Consider the following 19001-nt stretch of genomic DNA (forward strand, 5'->3'; position numbering starts at 1 on the left):
ATGTTAGTACTGCACAATATGAAGATAGTACCATCAAATGTGATGTTTTGTGCCTACTAGTGAGCATCGTACCTTAAAAAAAGGGTGGGGGGGGGGTGGGGGGGTTCGGGAGTACGGTCGAATTATCCGACTGTGAAACGTATTTGCCCAAGAGATGTAAAAAGAATACATGATAGGAGAATATTCTATAAATTAAGATAAAGTTGAAAAAGAAAACCGTTGTAAACCTAATGGAAATAATATGCAATAAGTTTACCCCGGTTTTTAATCGCAACTACCTTTTATAAAAAAATTAGATGATTGCATTAAAAGTGATTCCTTAATCGTTAAATATGGAATATATGCTAAATGCTTGCATAGCAAATCTCAGAAATTTTGGAATTGATTACTCACTAACAAATTTTGAGATTTAAAGGTAAGAGAGGGAAACAAATGACAATCACAACAAAATATCCCTATAACAAGTTGAAAAAAAAAAAATCCCTAACAATAAAAGATACATAAGAATATATATTTCCATAAAGTATATATAGTTCTAACATTTTCCATAAAGTATATATATTTCGAACCATATCAGTACCATGATTTTTGGCAAAAAAGATACATTAAGAATAATTCATTTCCCCTAATATCAAACGTTACCATTTTTCACCACCACATACTGCCTATATATACAGCCACAACCCTATTCTTCAAAAACCATCTTGCTAGACCTTCGTGATTTTTGTTCTTTCCCTTCCATTAAAAATCTTGTTTCTTTCTCTTCCTTTCAACCCCAAGAATGGCACTAGAAGCAACAGCCAAGAGTGTGAATTTCCCTAAGAGAGCCTATGTGACCTTTTTGGCTGGTGCTGGAGACTATGTGAAAGGTGTGGTTGGTTTGGCTAAGGGCCTAAGAAAGGCCAAGTCTGCCTATCCTCTTGTGGTGGCCATGTTGCCTGATGTGCCTGAGGAGCACCGTTGCATCCTTGAATCTCAGGGATGTATTTTACGTGAGATTGAGCCTTTAAGCCCTCCAGAGAATCACACTGCTAAGTTTGCTATGGCATACTATGTCATCAACTACTCAAAACTTCGTATTTGGGAGGTAAATCTTTGCTACACAATATATGTTCATGATTTCATGCACGATATATACATTTTTTTTTTGTTGTCCACATTTAAAACATGAAATACACTACCAAGTTTTTATATCTTTTCTTTGAAAGCACTCGTTATACCAAGTATATTATATCTTCTTTTTTCTATATATTGTATGCTATAATTAATAAGTGATTTGATTATTGGCATTCCTCATGTAGTTTGAAGAGTATGACAAGTTGATCTACTTGGATGGTGACATACAAGTTTTTGGCAATATTGATCACCTATTTGACTTGCCTGATGGATACTTTTATGCTGTGATGGATTGCTTTTGTGAGAATGTATGGATCAATTCTACTCAAACAACATTGGCTATTGCCAACAGTGCCCAGAGAGGGTTCAGTGGCCAGCTGAGTTGGGCTCACCTCCCCCACTTTACTTCAATGCAGGCATGTTTGTCTATGAGCCAAAACTTTCAACTTACCATGATATTTTGGAGACTGTCAAAGTCACCCCTCCTACTTTATTTGCTGAGCAGGTAATTTTGATTTAATTTTTGGTTATATATTATATACTGTCAGTACCATATTTTCAATTTGTTTCACTAAAATATACTAAATTTTGGGTTATCTTTTGTAGGACTTCCTTAACATGTACTTAAGGACATTTACAAGCCCATCCCTCCCATATACAACCTTGTTTTAGCCATGCTGTGGCGCCACCCTGAAAATTTCAACTTTGATGAAATAAAAGTTGCCCACTATTGTGCTGCGGTATGTTAATCTTTTGGTTGATTTCAATTATAGCATCTTATACTTAATTAGTATTATATTTACTAATAATTAATTTGTCTCCTTGTGTATATGATAAAGGGTTCAAAGCCTTGGAGGTACACTGGGAAAGAAGAAAACATGCAGAGGGAAGATATCAAGAATCTAGTGAAAAAATGGTGGGATATTTATGATGATGAGTCTTTGGATTATAAGAATATCATTGCTGATCATGACAAGAATGCTCCATCGGCTGCTTGATTAGCTTTAGAATTATTTTTTTCTATGTTGCAATTAGTTTTAGTATTGTTAAGTGCTACCACTTGTCCTTATTTTTTGAGAGACAAGTAGGGTAGATTGCTATCTAAGATACAGCCAAAATAATTAGTGTGGGATATCATTGCGTTTTTATTAGCCATTGTTCCCCGAATTATCTCGTTGTTATTTACTATATGTTTAATGTGACAGTCTTTTTCAATTTTATGAAATTAGTAATAATATTTATGGTTAATCCTTTGCTATCATAATGAAGATCTTTTTAAATCTCAACCCTTGCAACTTGATTAACATTTCTTTTTTGAAGTGAAGGTTATGTAACAAAATCAGTAATTTAATTAATTCCTTAAGAAACTATACGTTTTAGAACCATTAAAAACCATTAATGAATGGCATGGTGTCACCATTCATTAATCATCAAGAGTGTGCATAATTTTCTGGCTTTCCTAACTTGTCCAGACTACTGACTTACACTAGATTATGAGGCTTACGCACTTTACAATCAAGGCTCTATCAAGACCACCTACTTGTACTCAAAACTCAATATAAAGTAGTTGATCAAGTAAGGAAAGCAATAACATTATATATTTTACAATCAAGGTGTTATTCATTACATCATTGTATTTACATATTTCACTCCTTAAATAGCTCCTTTAATGTTGGAAAGTAATCTCCCTACAAAATACTCACATGATTTTTCTTTATTTGTTTTTGAAAGAATCACTTTCCCATGATTTGTTATTTTAACTCACATTTGTTTTTTAATAATTCGATAAGGGAAATTTAAACCCCTAACCTCTTTGTTGAAAACACCCAAAGGTATCCCTACAAGGGGCTTGGCACTCTTTAGCTCAAAAAATTGTTTTTTTGTTCTTTTTCATTGGGGCCAAATTACAATGAAAATGTTTGTTTGTTTTTTTTTTTTTTTTTTTTTTTTTTTTTGACAAATGAAATGTTTGTTTTCCTTTACATCAAATCATGTATTTCAATTCAATGTGCTCTTTCGAAATATGTATAATAGTTAGCTTCATATCTTGAGTTCAGCTTTTCTCTTTGGCACAAATTAATCATCATACCATCTCAAGTAAACCATACTTTTCTCTAACTTCATTTTCACATCTTTTCCTTCCATGCTAACAAAAGAAGATACTACAAACTTCATTTTTCGCCATTCCCCTTTACCTCACTACTTTTCTCCCTAACTAAATTTGACAAACACACTGCAACAACCTTACTGAAGGTATCCTCTCTTCTTTTTGCCACATTGAAAATATCCTAAACATATAGAAAATCAAATCTTTAAAATATATATATATATATATATATATTCACATCTCCAAAAGTAACAACCAAACTACGCCAATTTTGGCTTCTACTTTTTTTTTTTTTTTTTTTTTTTTCAACAAATGGAAAGAGGACTTGAACCCAGGTTTATCTCATAGAAAAATTGGGAAATGTTACTTAGCCTGAGACCTATGTGTTGAGTAATGCTGAACTTTTTTGGCTCAATCTTTGGATACAAAAAAGATGGAATCAATGTCAGTAATATGACATGAAAATTTTATAAGCCAAAAAAGTCCGCCAACAAGAGGACCTTTTTCTTCCTTGGTTAATTTCTATCGTGAGCCATTTTTAAATATTCAACAACATTTGTTTTCCAAATGAGCCACCTTTATTTTCTCACATTAGTTCACCCTCTTTGTAGCAAATTGTTTCTGGGGCAGTGCTCTCCAACCAATATCCCGCCTGTAGAATCCTCCTGGCCAATTAATTTCCTCAACAGCTTGGTAAGCTCGTTCCCGTGCTTCTTCAAGATCTGTTCCCTTGGCAGTAACCCCAAGAACGCGTCCTCCCATGGCAATGATATTACCATCTGAGTCTTGGGCAGTTCCAGCGTGAAATATCTGAACACATGGAGCAACATGCTCTGCTTCCTCAAGATTTCGAATCACAGATCCTTTCTCATAGGCCCCAGGATAACCCTTACTTGCCATTACCACTACCATGGCTGAACCTGGGGACCAGTTCAGGGATACCCCACTCAGCTCTCCTCTACAAGCTGCAAGGAAAACTTGTGCCAGATCAGACTCCAGCCGAACCATCAAGACCTGTTCATCATTAAGGGCAAACAGGGCCAAAAGAATCCAGTTCAATATGTCACCAAAAACATAAATTTTTTTTTGACAACTAAGAGGGTTACTGGGAAGTGCCAAAAGATTAATATAAGCAAAGAAAAGAAAATTTTAATGACTTCCCAAACAGTAACAGCACCATAGCTAACTGAACTAAGTTAGCCATACAGGATTGAATTTTGAAGTCAAAATAATTTATGAAGATACCACATTCAAAGCCTGACCAAAATTTGCATCCTGCTATCATGCTTCAAAGCCAGCAGGGTCCACAGTATCTAATTATATGTTGGACCATAGAATAAATATCAATTTAGTGTCTGTTAACTGACCTGGCATTCTGGATCTCCAAAGCGCACATTGTACTCAATCAGCTTTGGTAAGCCAGACTTCTTCTCAATCATAAGCCCAGCATACAAAACCCCAACAAACTTACACCCTTCTGCAGCCATTCCATTTACTGTAGGAAGAATTATAGATTTCATGACCAATGCCTGAAGTTCTTTTGTTAAGATGGGTGCTGGAGAATATGCCCCCATCCCACCAGTATTGGGCCCTGTATCGCCATCTCCAACTCGTTTATGGTCCTGAGCAGACTCTAGAGGTATGGCATTCTCTCCATCCACCAGGGCAAAAAAAGATGCTTCTTCTCCTTCTAGATATTCTTCAACAATAACACAGCAACCTGCAGAACCAAAATCACCCTTCACAAGCATTGAGTCAACAGCTTCACATGCTTCCTCCACACTCATAGCAACTACAACTCCTTTTCCAGCTGCCAACCCATCTGCTTTGATAACAATTGGTGCTCCTTGCTCTTGAATGTATTGCTTTGCAGCAGATGGATCTGTAAATGTTTTATACTGCACAATTGAATAATAAATTCTTAAGGAAATTTGTGGGAAAATGGTGACACAATAATGAGAAAGCAAAGAAATTGCAGACTTGAAATTTGTTAAAATAGAAAAAGATAGTAGATATAACAGTCAAAAGAAAGGAAAGAAATGCCCATTAAAAAAAGAAGACAAAGAATATTGATGGCAATAGGGAAAACTGTGGTCAATTCTCACTTTTTCAGTCCAATAGAGAAGAAACTACACACACACACACACACACACACACACACAAATATAAACAGAAATAGCATACCACTGTGCCGCTATAAGGAACTTTAGAAAATGAAAGCTACAATAATTCGCACTAAAGTTCTAAAAAATATTTAACACAATGAGATGAAGGGAGATTGCTCTTCTCTTGGTTTGATGGATTAAAGAAAGGAGGATAAACCTTAGCAGTAGGAATTCCATATTTGTCACACAAATTCTTCATGAAGTTTTTGGAACCTTCCAAAGCAGCAGCCTCTGCTGAAGGGCCAAAAGTTGGAATTCCAAACTTAACCAGATCATTTGCAAGGCCTGAAACAAGAGGAGCCTCTGGTCCCACAACAACCAGCCCCACACCCCATTTGTGGCAGAAGGATATTACAGCCGAGCTGTCAAAGATGTCAAGGTCTGAAATACAAGTGGCATTCCCTGAGTTGGAAATCCCAATATTACCAGGTGCGCAGAAGACAGCATCACAGGAGGGAGATCGCTGCAAAGCATAACAAAGTGCATGTTCCCTTCCCCCTCCACCAATGACCAAAACTACCACCCTCTCTTCTGCAACATTAGTAAATAAAGAGGACCGGTTAATTACTATGCAAAGCAGATTAAACCAATACCTCATAGGCTCATATCTTTGCATGAATCAACAGTAATTTTTCAAAAAAGAATAACTCCTTAAATTTGACTAGTGTTAATGATGGTGACGAGACCACTGATTCCCCAAACCTCCTTGCAAAGGGTTAGAGAAGTTTTTAAAAATTAAATAAATAAGCTTTCAGGACGACTGTTAACCTATCAGTCACTAAAGTGATGCAGAGCTAATAATTTATTTTCTCCCCTAACATGAATAAGAACAACCATATTTGAACAACACCAGAACAAATCCTCAGCCTCTCAAGTCTCACCACCATAGGTCCATAGCCAAGGTCAAGAAACCCTCAATGCTAAATTCAGACAGAGAATCGATGTGTATGCGCAAGCATACACACGATACATCTGGCTTCAACAGGGAACCTCAAATCAAGACTTACTAAAGAAATGGACTAATATGTGAATAAAACTCCTGCAATATCAGGTACGGATTCACTACTACATTGCTAATTATTACAGTTCGTCTATTCACATGGAAACGACCATTTTAAAATAGTGACTAAAAAGCTAGTTAAAGAAAACTAACTATATATGTGCTTCTTCAACAGGATTACTCCAAGTAAATCTTAACATATAATATAGCTCATGCATTTAAAACCACTTCAAAGCCTAATAATTATTTATCAAGCCATCCACAAGAACAGATTTTGACTTTATTCAAAGAAAGCCCATTTCCCAATTTTTTTTTTCATATAATTGTAATTTTCTCTAAAAATATAGCAAAATATTTGAGAAATAGCTAGAAATTAAAAAGAGAAATATATAAGCTTTTTTTGCACTGATAAATTTGAGAAATAACAGGAGAATTCACTGAATTTTAGCAGAATCATTCAACATAATACAGTAAAACTAACCAACAACAACAACAATACTGATCACAATAATAATTCGCAATATTTTTTAAAAAATACTGTAACTTTCTCTTAAATTTATCAAATTATTTGTGAAATTAGAACACATAAATTAATATTAAAAAAGAAAAAGAAAAAAAGATATACTTACGAGAGACAGACGGCTGAGATTTGAGAGAAGAGCAGATGATGAAGGGAGAGGAAGACGATCGTGAGCCGTTGAATGAGGGAGAGCGATGATTGGTTGAAATGGAAAAGAGGGTACCCACAGCGTACGAGGAAGTGTTGTTGCTGTAGTTGTTGTTGTTGTTGTTAGCGACAGCGAAGTAGTGAGCAAAGGGCTTCGGAAATCGCAGGTTGTTGTTATTGTAGTTGTAGTTGTAGCTGTAGTTGTGTAGTCTCAGTGAAGGTCCGAGGTTGAAGGTGGTAGTGGCGCAAGACATGTTTTTTTTTTTTTTTTTTTTTGTCTGTTGCTGTTGGGGAATTGGAGGAATGAAACTCACCGTCGCTGTGGCCGCCGCCGCCTAGGAACTTATCTGGTCGGGCTGATGGGTTCACGATGACCTGCTCTGCGATTCTGGGAGTGTGAGGCTTCGTGGGGTTTTGGTTTTTTGATTTTATAACTTGGCTGAAACGGTGTCGATTGGAGCTTGAGTTTTGCATTTTTTAAACTTTGTTGACAGGTCTGCTCTTGGCACAAGTATTCTCTCCTTCGTAAAAACGGTGTAGTTTGGGCGGATTTGCCAAAAACAAAATTCTTCAATGGCACTTAACAGAACTAAACATAGAAACTAAGGACCCATTTGGTTTAGAGGTAGCTGAGTTTTCATAACTCAATTTTCAAAACTCATAACTCAAATCCAAAACTTATAACTCCTACTCAAACCTCACCATACTCAAAAATTAAAAACACATATTTGGACTCGGTTCTAAGTTACATATCTCTACAACTTTTTTCCAAAACTTGAACCCACCACTGACACTACTGAGTGTTGCCTACTGTTGCTACCTGCGTCTCATTAACCAAAAAACTTCTGCTTTACTTCTCCCACTAAGTCACCATGGAACCACCCACTACCACCACTGAAACACTAGCCACCATTGAACCACAAACCCACCATTAAACCACCACTGCCAACACCAAAGAAAACCCATCACCAAAGCAAGGGAGCTTGATGCATTTGGGGGACTAAAGCAAAATTGATTATCTTGTTTTAGGTGCAAAATTACTACTAATTAACATGGACTACTTAGGAATTTTTTTCCTTTTTTTTTTAGAAATTTTATAAAAGAAAAAATTTGACAAAATTTTTCATAGTTATTGATGTGGCAGATTGATAGTGTAAGTAAGTGGTAACTAGTAAAACTAGTAAAACTCTTATTATTATTTTTTTTTTTTTAGAAGTGCAATATTCACAATATTTTTTTACAACAAATCCTAGGTTTTAAGTTGTTTTTGTTTTTTATTTGAAATTATCACTATAATTATTTTTTTGCCATCAATAACAGGTTGTAACAACCTACTACTTAGCATTAGTTGTAAAATGTTGTGAAAAATATTGTGAACGTTGCATTTTTCTCTCTTTTTTATTTGTTTTTAATCTGGTAAAAAAATATTATTTTATTTATTATTATAAATAACCCTATTGGTTAAAATTTGGGGCCTTTTTTTTACTTGGGGCCTTAAGCGACCGCATCTTTTGCTCACCTATTTAGCCGCCCTACATCGAAGCAAAACCCAGCCAAAACCCAATCGAAGCAAAACCCACACCGAAGCAAAACCCATCACCATTCAAACCCAGCCAACAAACAATCGAAGCAAAACCAACACTAAAGCAAAACCCACACCAAAGCAAGACCCACCACCGGTTCAAACCCAGCCAACATCGTTCAAACCCAACCCAGCCAATATTAGCCTCCACGATCCCGACCAGGGCCATCCATGACCGAAATGACCCAGGAATTAAAACCCAGCCAACAACGATCCACCTCCCACGGCTACCGTAGCCTTCAAGCCTCCTCCACACCAACCCCAGATGCACCACAACCCCCACCAAAACCCATCTACAACCTATACCACCACCATCACCATCAGCCATTCGAAGAGAAAAGAAAAGGAAAACAGAGAAAGAGAAGTGAGAAATGGGGGAAATTTGGAAGTGAGAAAAGGGGGAAATTTTTGGCTAAATATTTAAGGAAGTGAGAAAGAGAAATGGTCATTGCCTTGAATTTGCAACATAACAGCTCTAGAAGGTAACGCTTGAGCTGACATGACAACAAGAAGCTATGGCTCCACAGAGTTCAAAAATTTACAATGATGCCACTGAGTTATGTATCTCAGTTTTGAAAACACGATTCTTGTTTTGTGTTTCCATCACTCTAACTCAAAATTTGTGAGTTTTGAGTGATGGAAACACAATGTGAAAATGAAGTCAAACAAAAAAATTTGTGTGGGTCCCATGTGTTTTGATAACTTAGTTATGAGTTTTGGATCATATTCATGACTAGCTTTTGGATCATATCACTCAAAACTCCTTAAACCAAAAGGACTAAATTTAGATTAAAATCAAATTTTAGAAATTTTAGGATGTATAATCCAAACAACCCCAAATTTTTGAAGACATGCAATTTACTGTTTTAAAAATATAAAACTTAGCATACTATTAGTTCTATAGTTTTTTTTTTTTTTTTTCTATAGATTTTTAGATAAAGATTCTCTTATGCTAATATGTGTGTGTGTGTATATATATGTATAGATTCTCTTGAGTATCTTTTAAACGCCTTAATTCTAATACTTTAGGATCGGTTGACTTTCAACTATCTTATTAGATTCTATTACATGTATTCTTCTCCACTATTCAATTTTTTTAAATAAAGCTTATGGTTTTTATTTATGAAAGGGGGTCTTTATAGTTTATGACTCATAAAATGTCATTTATGTTACCAATGATGAAAACAGTTTATGAATAAAAGTGAAGTTATACTACTAATCCCAAAGAAAATGACGAAAAAAGAAAAAAGAAATTGAGTTTTATTTTTTCTACTTAATGGTAAAAAATATTTTACCTAATTAGACGAAACAAAATGAATAGATAAATTTTCTAGATGAAGGGAATAAATATCTCAACCAAAGGATGATAAAAATAGAAGAGAGAGGATGAGTGTTTCTTGGCTCAAAACTAAAAATTATTTCTTTTCTTATAAGGTGTCTTGATAGATGATAAGAATAATGCGTAGATATTAGGTTATACTTGGATCATTCTCTCTTGCCATGCTCAACACTCGTAGAATATATATGTTGGCATAATCACATCCGAAAAAGATCAAAAAACAGAGCAGTTTGATCGTGCAATTTGCAACCTGTAAGTAATGTACATGAACCCATCACTTTTCGTAGACTACTTATAATCGCGGAAGTTAACAAGTTGAAAAATTTAGCATGAGATTGATTAGTATTTTTAATTGTTAATTTAAGGATGAATCGGGTCCAACCTGTTTGATCCACAAATACCCAACCAGTCCTGACCCTTCAACCCGGTTTGTCACAAACAAACTGGGTTAAGCACCATAATGGAACATTGAAACCCAGCGCAATAAACTTGAACCATCCACATTAAATTACATAATTCACTACCTAATCCTAACATCTTTTTGCCTTGAAAGCCCAATCCAAATCCAAATTAAACTAAACCCAAAATTCATTTCTTTTAATCAAGCCCATCAGTTTTCTTTAAAAGACCCAATAGCCCATCAAATGCAACTCTTGTTAGAAAAAAAAAAAATCAAAAGGCTGAGGTGAACTGAGCAAACCTTTATTTATTTTGGTAGTGGATTTCTTTAGGCTTTAACAATTATGCATAAAATTTCATTGTTAGGGACAAATTTTTTTACAAATTGTGAAGGTGACGAATTGCTATCACGTGTGACTTTTATTATACACCAATTACAACATCTTATTACATTTATTATACACCACATCTTATGTTGATTGTTGTGAAAAAAAAGTTACTTAAAAAATTGTCACTCATCTCATTGTGCATCGCAAAACCCTTGAAAATTTGAAAATTGTGTGGCCTTAGCCAATAAGGTAGTGGTGGGAAGAAAAGGGCCCATTGGTATAATGGCCGAAGTGAAAAGTATCATTCCCAACCAAGCCAACCATAGGATACATGTTTCTTAATTCCGTTTAAATAACTCTTTGCATAATCAACAACTAAGAACATGTTTTGTTTTGTTTTATTTTAATATCCAATTATTTGCTAGAAGTTTTGTAGCTCAATTAGCACCTCTAAGTGTTTCCAGCTGAAATGTTCACGGTTTAAATCCTTTCTTTTCCAATTAATCTCAATAATTTTAGTTATACTAATTCTTTTTATACCATTTATTTAAAAAATAAATAAATAAACCAATTAAAAATTAAGCTCACCTAGACATAGCAAAATCAAAATTGAACTATGCTGGACAGTTGGAGTGTAGGACAACTTTTTTTTTTTTTTTTAAATAATTTGCTGAGTCAACCACCTTTGTATAAACCCTTAGCTAATTATGAATGCAAAAAAGAGGGTTCAAAAAGAGTATGGCCCCAAAAATTACCAAACACATTTATCAGTCTTGGGCTAGACTGAAGTCCAAAGGCCCAAAAAACCTACACCAGCCTAGAGAGAGAAAGGAAAAAGGGAAATGGTGCACAGGTACAAGCACATCTCTGATCATGCAATTGAACACTTCCAACAGCATAGACAAAGGTATCGCTACACATATGCATCACAATTCACATGCACATCCCTGCCTTCTAAGAACCAGTTTCAGCTAATGAAATTGAGTTATGGTCTGACTTGGATAATAGACAAGAAGACAGACATGCAACCTTTGAGTTTAGCAGATTTAAGATTTAAAGCAAGGTACAAATTAAGATTATTATGATTAGTACAAGAACCAAATAGGTGCCATTTTAAAAAGAATCAAGATGTACCTCACAAGGTGGCAACCACATGCAATCTAAGAACCAGTTTCAGTTCATGAGATTGAATTATAGTCTGACTTTGATATAAGACATGAGAGATTCACAACTTTTGACTTTAGCAGATTTAAAATCATCGCAAGGTACAAGTTATGATAATTATGCAAGAGCACAATAACTAAACGAATTCCATTTCAAAAAGATACAAGATGTACCTCACAAGGTGGCAACCACATCCACAATGTCAATATATGCTTTAGACTCCTAGAGTTTGGCAAAAATCTAGGAGCGAAAATACGATTCTTTAAGACCACGGTAACCTCTCTGTTTGGGAACAGAAGTAGGTGATTCTACAGCAGGCTTCATGAATCAAACTACGTAAAAAAAAAAAATGCAACCAGTCCTACGAGTCATGCACAATTTGGTGGTAAGATTATCTGCCTCACAAGACATCCAAGATGTGTACATGGAGAAAATTAGGAATGGAATCATGCTCATCCTATAAGATTAACAAGTCAAAACTCAGGAGTTATAAGCATGGACGGCCATTATTGTTGATGTATAGCCATGGAAAAAATCCCCCTTAAGCAGCAACTGCAACCTTTTCTGGCTTCTTCCCAGTAACCTTTTCTGGCTTCTTCCCAGCAGCCTTTGAAGGCTTCCCAGTGTAGGGTTTTTCAGGTTTCTCAATTCCTTGAATATCAGTAATCCTTAATTTAGTCAGTTCCTGAAAAGGAGAAGCATGGGTCAAGAAAAATTATCACTGCGAGGTAGCGGAAAAAAATTGTTTAGACCATAGATTTATGAAATACCTGACGATGTCCTTTGGTGCGGCGATAATTCTTCCTTCTCTTTTTCTTGAATATAATTACCTTTGCATCTAATGCCTGAGAGAGAGCAACATGAGAAAAATATAAATTGCCTTACAAAAAAGAGAAGCTGTAACTTTTTTGGTAATTCACAAAAGCCATTAAAGTTTGGTGCCAGACAATAAAAAAGGAGAAAGTGAAAAGATAACTATAATGTCTATAAACATGGTGATCACAGGAGTAATTTGCTTCATAGGCAAATTAATTAATATCATTGTGATCTATCTTAAACTTTACTAGCACAATGATATAACATGGGGTTATATTAAGAGATCTGCATACATTTTCTCCCTGCCTTGCATTTTAGAAATTTTCAACTTGCACCAACACCTTTAGGTAGTGGTTTAGGAGGTTTCTTGGGCCTTCAAAACCAGCACCCCTCCATCCATCACTAGTTTGGGGCATATGCCCTGCTTGTATTTGGTCATTTGGCTTATCATTTTTTTAGAACTTTCAAGTAGTCCACCTAGCAATTTCAAATCAAGGTTAAAATTATGCAAAAGCACTTTATTGGCAAACATAGAAGCCAACCCCAAGCATTATGGCATGGATTACAGAATAGAAATTTCAAGATAACCAGTACTTTCTTGATAAAAAATATAAAAAATCCCATTTTTATTTCTTGATTTTCCCCTGTTATAGAGTTGGGATCATAATCACAACTTAGCATATAACATAGCTGTTAGTTTTCATGTAATTTATGAAGCTAGATAAACTCTAGTTACTATTTCTTTCTCTTTGTATTGCAGTCCATTTATATAGAAAGTTCTTCCTGGAAAAGTTTGTCCAGACCTTTGTAAGAGGCTCCAAGTATCAAAATGGATATCTTTCTCTGAACTCAAATATAATGACTGCCTCTTCTGAATTAACTCTTCAAATTGGAAATCCCACTTATCCTAAGGAATTAATTTTGCAAGAAATGTATCCCATGAAACAAACATGGTTGCAAAAATTATATGCAAATGAGAACACAATGTGAGAGAGATGGAGAGAGAGCGAAGATTAGTGTCACACTCACATGCTCTTCAACAACTGCATGAACAGCGGCATCTGGTAATATGGGCCTACCAATAATGGTCTGACTACTAGAGCCAAGCAAAAGAACCTTGTTCAAAATTAACTGCAACAGAAAGAGATGGAAAAATTAATAAAGTAATCACTTTTTGAGAGAAAAAGATAGGTTATTGAATTTTTGTTGGGAAAGTAAAACTACATATAACTTCCCAGAAAACTATAGAAGACTACACAATTGAAATCAAGGCAATCTCAAATCAATCCTAATACCATCTTGGATAAGAATGCCTTCAATCGCATCTCCTTTGTTAAGGTAGGGAAAGCATGGATCATAAAGCTATTACATGGCAAATCAGCCCAAGCAGAAATGAAAAAGGAGAATATATGTAAGTTTCTATAAGCTGAATTGCTATGTCTTTGTTTTTATGTTTTTTGATAAGTAATTTGCTATGTCTATTTTGGCTTGCTCCATCAGGTGAATGAGCCAATGAAGTGGTTCATGGAATTGATATATAACCAATTTGGCACCACTTAACAAAAAATTTAATTTATTGACTTGAAAGGTCCAAAGACAATGTAAAATGCCAACTGTCTCATTGGAAAGGCTTCTAAATTTATATACCAGGGCCTTTTATTTTAAAAAATGTGAGCATGAAGAAAAAGAAGGAAGATTATTTGCATTGTTGTGGGCCACCAGAGAATATTATGATCTGAAGGTTTCTAACAAGGTCGTAATAAAAAGAGTATTCAGCATGATGCAAAAGAGGCTAGTCAACATGTGAAATCAGTAACCAAAACCATCTAAGATTTTTTACGAGAGCTTTTTTGAAACTGGTTTACCAACAAATTAAGTTTAAGATATACTTATCAAAAAAAAATTAAGTTTAAGATACACACTTCTATTTTTACACCTTAAACTACATCGCAGCCTCTCATTTAATGAACACATTGATCCTTAGCTGCTCAACATCTAATATTACTAAGCACGAATGGTCTTCCACTTGTTTTATAAAACTTTCTCGTCTAAGGTAAACCAAGATTAAATATAAATCCTGTTTCGTTTCATTGGATATCATTTTTGTTTTGAAATTCCTTCTTCATTATGATAAAATAAAAGACAGAGGAACCTATGAGGCATGAAGTTCAGACCGAAGATCTCCTTTATTAGCAAAAAGATCTGCTTTTTGAGTCAACTGATAAAAAAAACCAATAACAATAATCTCAAATTTTTATTTTTTGATAAGTAAGAAGAGAATATTATTGATAAAAGAATAGCAAGAGAAAAACAGAGAGTTCACGGTAGTGAACAAAGGAAAAAAAGAAACAAAAAGACAGAAGCATCTCCTAATCTATTCTAATAGATGAAAGAAAATCCAAAAGGGTAGAATAACCCCAACAACGAGACCAATCAAAGAGGGTCCGCTGGCAATACTCTAATAACTAAACCACAGTTTTTCCCTCATCCTCAAAAGACCGCCTATTCCATTCAGTCCAAATAGTCCAAATTAAACAAACCTGGAACCAAATCCCAAATATCAGAGCTATGCTTCCCAAGCCAATGATACCAACAAAATAATAAGTCCACAACTGAACCTAGCCAAGGACCAAAATGATTCCAACCCCCCCCCCTATTTTTGAACAAAAGCAAGACTAAATTCCCATCCATACTTCTTTTGATCCCACCAAGAGCACATTTCAGAACCGTTCATGCAAGTCTATCACACAGCAAGTACACCATGCCATATGACATCCTATATTAGCAGCAAATCTAGTTGCATGCTTGGTGATCTGTAGCAATAATGGCAAAACTAAGGTACAATTCCTGAGACATTGTAACTTAGGTACCCCAATTAAATTCAACCATGTAGCTGCAATGACCAATAAGCACAAAAAGTAATATCTTCCCTCATGGGCAATTAAATTCAACTATGTGACTCATGTTTTTGATAGGTACTGTGAAAAAAACTAAGAAAAGAAATGTACGAGCATCTGAATGCAGAAGCTGCATAGAGAAGTGAATTCACGGCAAGTGCAAGCATATCTGCTCATGTCAGTACCCAAAGTACTAACAATGATTTCGGCCAAGTACAAAACTTCTTCTTTTTTCACGGCATGCTAAGTACAAAACTTCTCCCTCAAAATAGTACTATAAGTAACCATTAACTCTGAATTCCCACCAAAATGAGATACTTGGCAAAACCCATTATTTCTTTTTTTCCCTGCATAATTTATATGATATGGAAATGATATCCTTGACTGTGACTATCAATTAACAATGCCAAGTACAAATGAACACATAGTTCTATAAGTAATCACGCAAATTCAATAGCAACCCACCTTGTCATTCACTTCGCAGAATTTCAATCTCTCAGTGAAAATCGAATCCCCATTGCTCACCTTGAACTGGTGCGATCCAATCTAAGCACAAAAAGATAACCAAAAAAAAAATCAAAACCTCCATAAACATCCAATCAAAAAAACGACACCAAAAGACAAAAGAAGAAGAAGAACCTGAACGACAGCGAAAACCGGGTCGTAGCGCTTGAAAACCCGATCGGAGGGCTCTAGTGGGCCACCACTTTGTAACCAATCTCCGCCGCCTCGGCCTCTTTCTCCTCCGGAGAGTACTCTCTCTTCACCAATTTCAGCTCCCCACCCACTTCATCGTCGTCATAGTCATCGTCATCTTCGTCACCATCGTCTTCGTCATCATCATCGTCTTCGTCGTCGTCGTCGTCGTCTTCTCTTTTGGATGAGAAATGACGAGTGTTGGACCAGTGCTGGGTGGGTTCGGGAGTGGTGAAAATGTGGGCGGAGAGGAAGGGTTTTAGGGGTTGGGTTTTGGAGAGAGGAAGTGGGAGAGGGAGAGTGAGGGAAGGGAGAGATGGGTTTGTGGAGAACAGGGCGGAGGTGTGGCGGGTCAAAGCGTGGAGACACCGTCTGTTCGCCATGGATGGCTCGTTGAGCTCACTTTTGAGTTCTGACAGAGTAGTGGTAGTAGTAGGGTTTTAGATTGATTGTTGAGGGTTTAGGTTTTGAGATGGACTAATTCCAATAACACATTAACATTCACATGGATTTTATTAAAAAATAATTATATATTATTAATTAGGTAACGTTTGAAACAAATTTGATTTCTAACGAATCGAGTGCAAAGGACTCAATTTTGCTTTGAGAAATTGCACTTGAAACTCGAGTGTAAGACACTTGAGTAGAACACTCTTTCTAAATAACTAAAATTTGCTAAGAATTTTGTTAGTTGCCCGGTTACGAAAGAATATATAATACTAACATCTCAAGTTTTCAAAACTCAAGATCCAAAGTTTTTAAAACTCCTTCTTACCGTTATTCATTTGCTGACTCGGACAAATTTGTCGACTCGGATCTCGAGTTTTGAAAACTCGCTAAATAGAACTCGATTTTATAAAACTCGAGTTCTACTTAACGTTTTTCATTTTACCCAGTTTTAGAAACACTCTTTGCACAAACATAAAACCTAAAACACTCACGCTCAGTCACACTCACGCTCAGTCACACTCACGCCCAATTTTCAAACTTCCAAATTTCAAAATCACTCACTCTCACTCCGAAATCAGCGACCCCTGTGCTCTCAGTCTCCACGAGCTGTCTTCGGCTTTGTTTATCTTCGCCGTTCTTCAGTCTTCGCTTTGTGTCTTCGTCGTTCTTCATCTCGCTTGCTAGGTAACAGTTCTCCGTTCCTCTTTTGCTGAATTTATGTTATAGAATTAGGCTTTTTGCATGGTGGGTTACGCATTGTTAGAAATGTAAATGTTAGAACTCATTCTTTGATGTTGTTTGGTAATGGGTTGTTGATAATGAGTGTAGATGCTGTTTTTATTTTTATTTTTGAATTGTTTGCTGGTGGAGATTTTGGGTAAGTGATATAAATATGTTACATGGGGATTTGATTAAGAAAATTTGTTAAATTTCGTACTATAGACCTTAAGGAAAAGACAAGTTGATAAGTAAAAATCTGGTTTTGTTTAGAATGATCAATGAGGAAGAAGGTTAATAAAATAAAATAAAATAAAAGCTCCTCCACGCATGTGCAATTGAAGCACAGACCCATGTATCTGTATGGATTGGCTGACATTTAAAACGTCAATTGAGGCCAAACTTTTGTAGGATTCGCACTGCAAAGAGCCCAATAGTAATTATATATTTTATTTGAATCCATAGTGTTTGATAAAATGCTTGAAAGAAAATTTATAAATTTTATTTCCGACTTGACAATTCTATTAATCATATTTGTTTGTTTTGTATTTTGTTGGGGATTAGAAACAGTGAAATTGGGAAAATGTTATTAAAGCACTTGCATATACTTAGCTTGTGTTCATTTTTTCCCCATGTTATATGCTAAGTAATCAGTGTTGTTTGCTTCTCAAGGATTGGTTGGTCTCATTTTGTTTTCTTTATTGTTGCTCATGCCAATCTTGGTTCTATGGTGTATCAACCTCTAACTAACATGAGTGAAAAAAATTAACATAGGCTACGGGTAAGAAAGTTTTTATTATTTTTAAGTGAATAATTTGAGAGCAAATTTTGGATTAAGGATTATTTGACAATAAATTTTTAAAATAATCACCACAAAGGTACAAATTAAGAACTAAGTGGGTAAGAACATGACATGTTGGGTGTCTTCATTATTTGATAGGGCTTGTGATGTGGTGTGTGTTGTGTCTATTTGAGTTGTTGTATTTGTATTTGTGCGATTTATACATGAGATGATCAATTTTGCTCTATTTTTAAATATCTATTGTGATTGTGCTAATAAGGATTGTAGCACAGTATTAATGATCTCACAGTAGCACTCTTTGCAGTATGGAGCCTCGGATTGATGAGGAGCCACAGATGTTGGAGCCTGGTCCGCGTATAAGATCATTGTTGACGCGACAATCACATCATCGATCAGAGGACATTTGGAATGGCGAGGTGAAATATCTAGTTCTAACAACCGCTTCAATGTTTATGTTATCTTTGACTTTTAGTTAGCAAGTTCTTTCAAAGTGTATTTCTAGTTCTAACAACTATAATTTTATTGATTTTGCAGGACTCGGGCGCACTTACGTGCCGTGGTCGCACTAAGGAGATGGGCAAACATTCAAATGCGAGATGATCGGGTGATTGACATTATCAAGTTGCTAAGGCTTGAAGGATTGTTTAGGGCCCTTCCAGAGAGATAGATAATTGCCTTATAACGGCCCTAGTTGAGCGATGGCGCCCGGAGACTCATACGTTCCATCTTCCAATGCATGGTGAGATGTCAATCAC

The 19001-nt window shown here is 35.6% G+C and overlaps 3 protein-coding genes and 1 long non-coding RNA gene across 4 annotated transcripts; 2 read left to right on the top strand and 2 right to left on the bottom strand.

The window, feature by feature from the left end:
* Positions 1 to 781: 781 nt before the first annotated feature.
* LOC112018353 (galactinol synthase 1) lies at positions 782 to 1636 on the top strand. The gene is made up of 3 exons (XM_065770041.1): positions 782 to 1087; positions 1302 to 1424; positions 1469 to 1636. Exons 1-3 carry the CDS (start codon positions 782 to 784, stop codon positions 1634 to 1636), a joined length of 597 nt encoding a protein of 198 aa, XP_065626113.1.
* A 1906-nt stretch (positions 1637 to 3542) lies between these two features.
* On the bottom strand, positions 3543 to 7481 carry LOC112018348 (phosphoribosylamine--glycine ligase). Its single transcript, XM_024050876.2, has 4 exons — positions 7018 to 7481; positions 5546 to 5919; positions 4591 to 5121; positions 3543 to 4237 (listed from the first exon to the last, which is right to left on the bottom strand). The coding sequence occupies exons 1-4, from the start codon at positions 7307 to 7309 to the stop codon at positions 3815 to 3817; spliced, it is 1620 nt and encodes a 539-aa protein (XP_023906644.2). The 5' UTR covers positions 7310 to 7481; the 3' UTR covers positions 3543 to 3814.
* A 4501-nt stretch (positions 7482 to 11982) lies between these two features.
* Positions 11983 to 16776, bottom strand: LOC112018351 (large ribosomal subunit protein bL21m). Its single transcript, XM_024050879.2, is given in 6 exon segments — positions 11983 to 12553; positions 12639 to 12713; positions 13714 to 13815; positions 16047 to 16127; positions 16221 to 16285; positions 16288 to 16776. Coding segments are annotated over 6 exon segments (840 nt in total). The 5' UTR covers positions 16661 to 16776; the 3' UTR covers positions 11983 to 12409.
* A 542-nt stretch (positions 16777 to 17318) lies between these two features.
* On the top strand, positions 17319 to 18824 carry LOC136066169 (uncharacterized). Its single transcript, XR_010627627.1, has 3 exons — positions 17319 to 17411; positions 18551 to 18662; positions 18781 to 18824. It is a non-coding gene; the product is annotated as an uncharacterized LOC136066169 (long non-coding RNA).
* The last annotated feature ends 177 nt before the right edge of the window (positions 18825 to 19001 follow it).

Source organism: Quercus suber, unplaced genomic scaffold, assembly GCF_002906115.3.
Source record: "Quercus suber isolate HL8 unplaced genomic scaffold, Cork oak 2.0 scaffold_167, whole genome shotgun sequence".
Classification (NCBI taxonomy): domain Eukaryota; kingdom Viridiplantae; phylum Streptophyta; class Magnoliopsida; order Fagales; family Fagaceae; genus Quercus; species Quercus suber.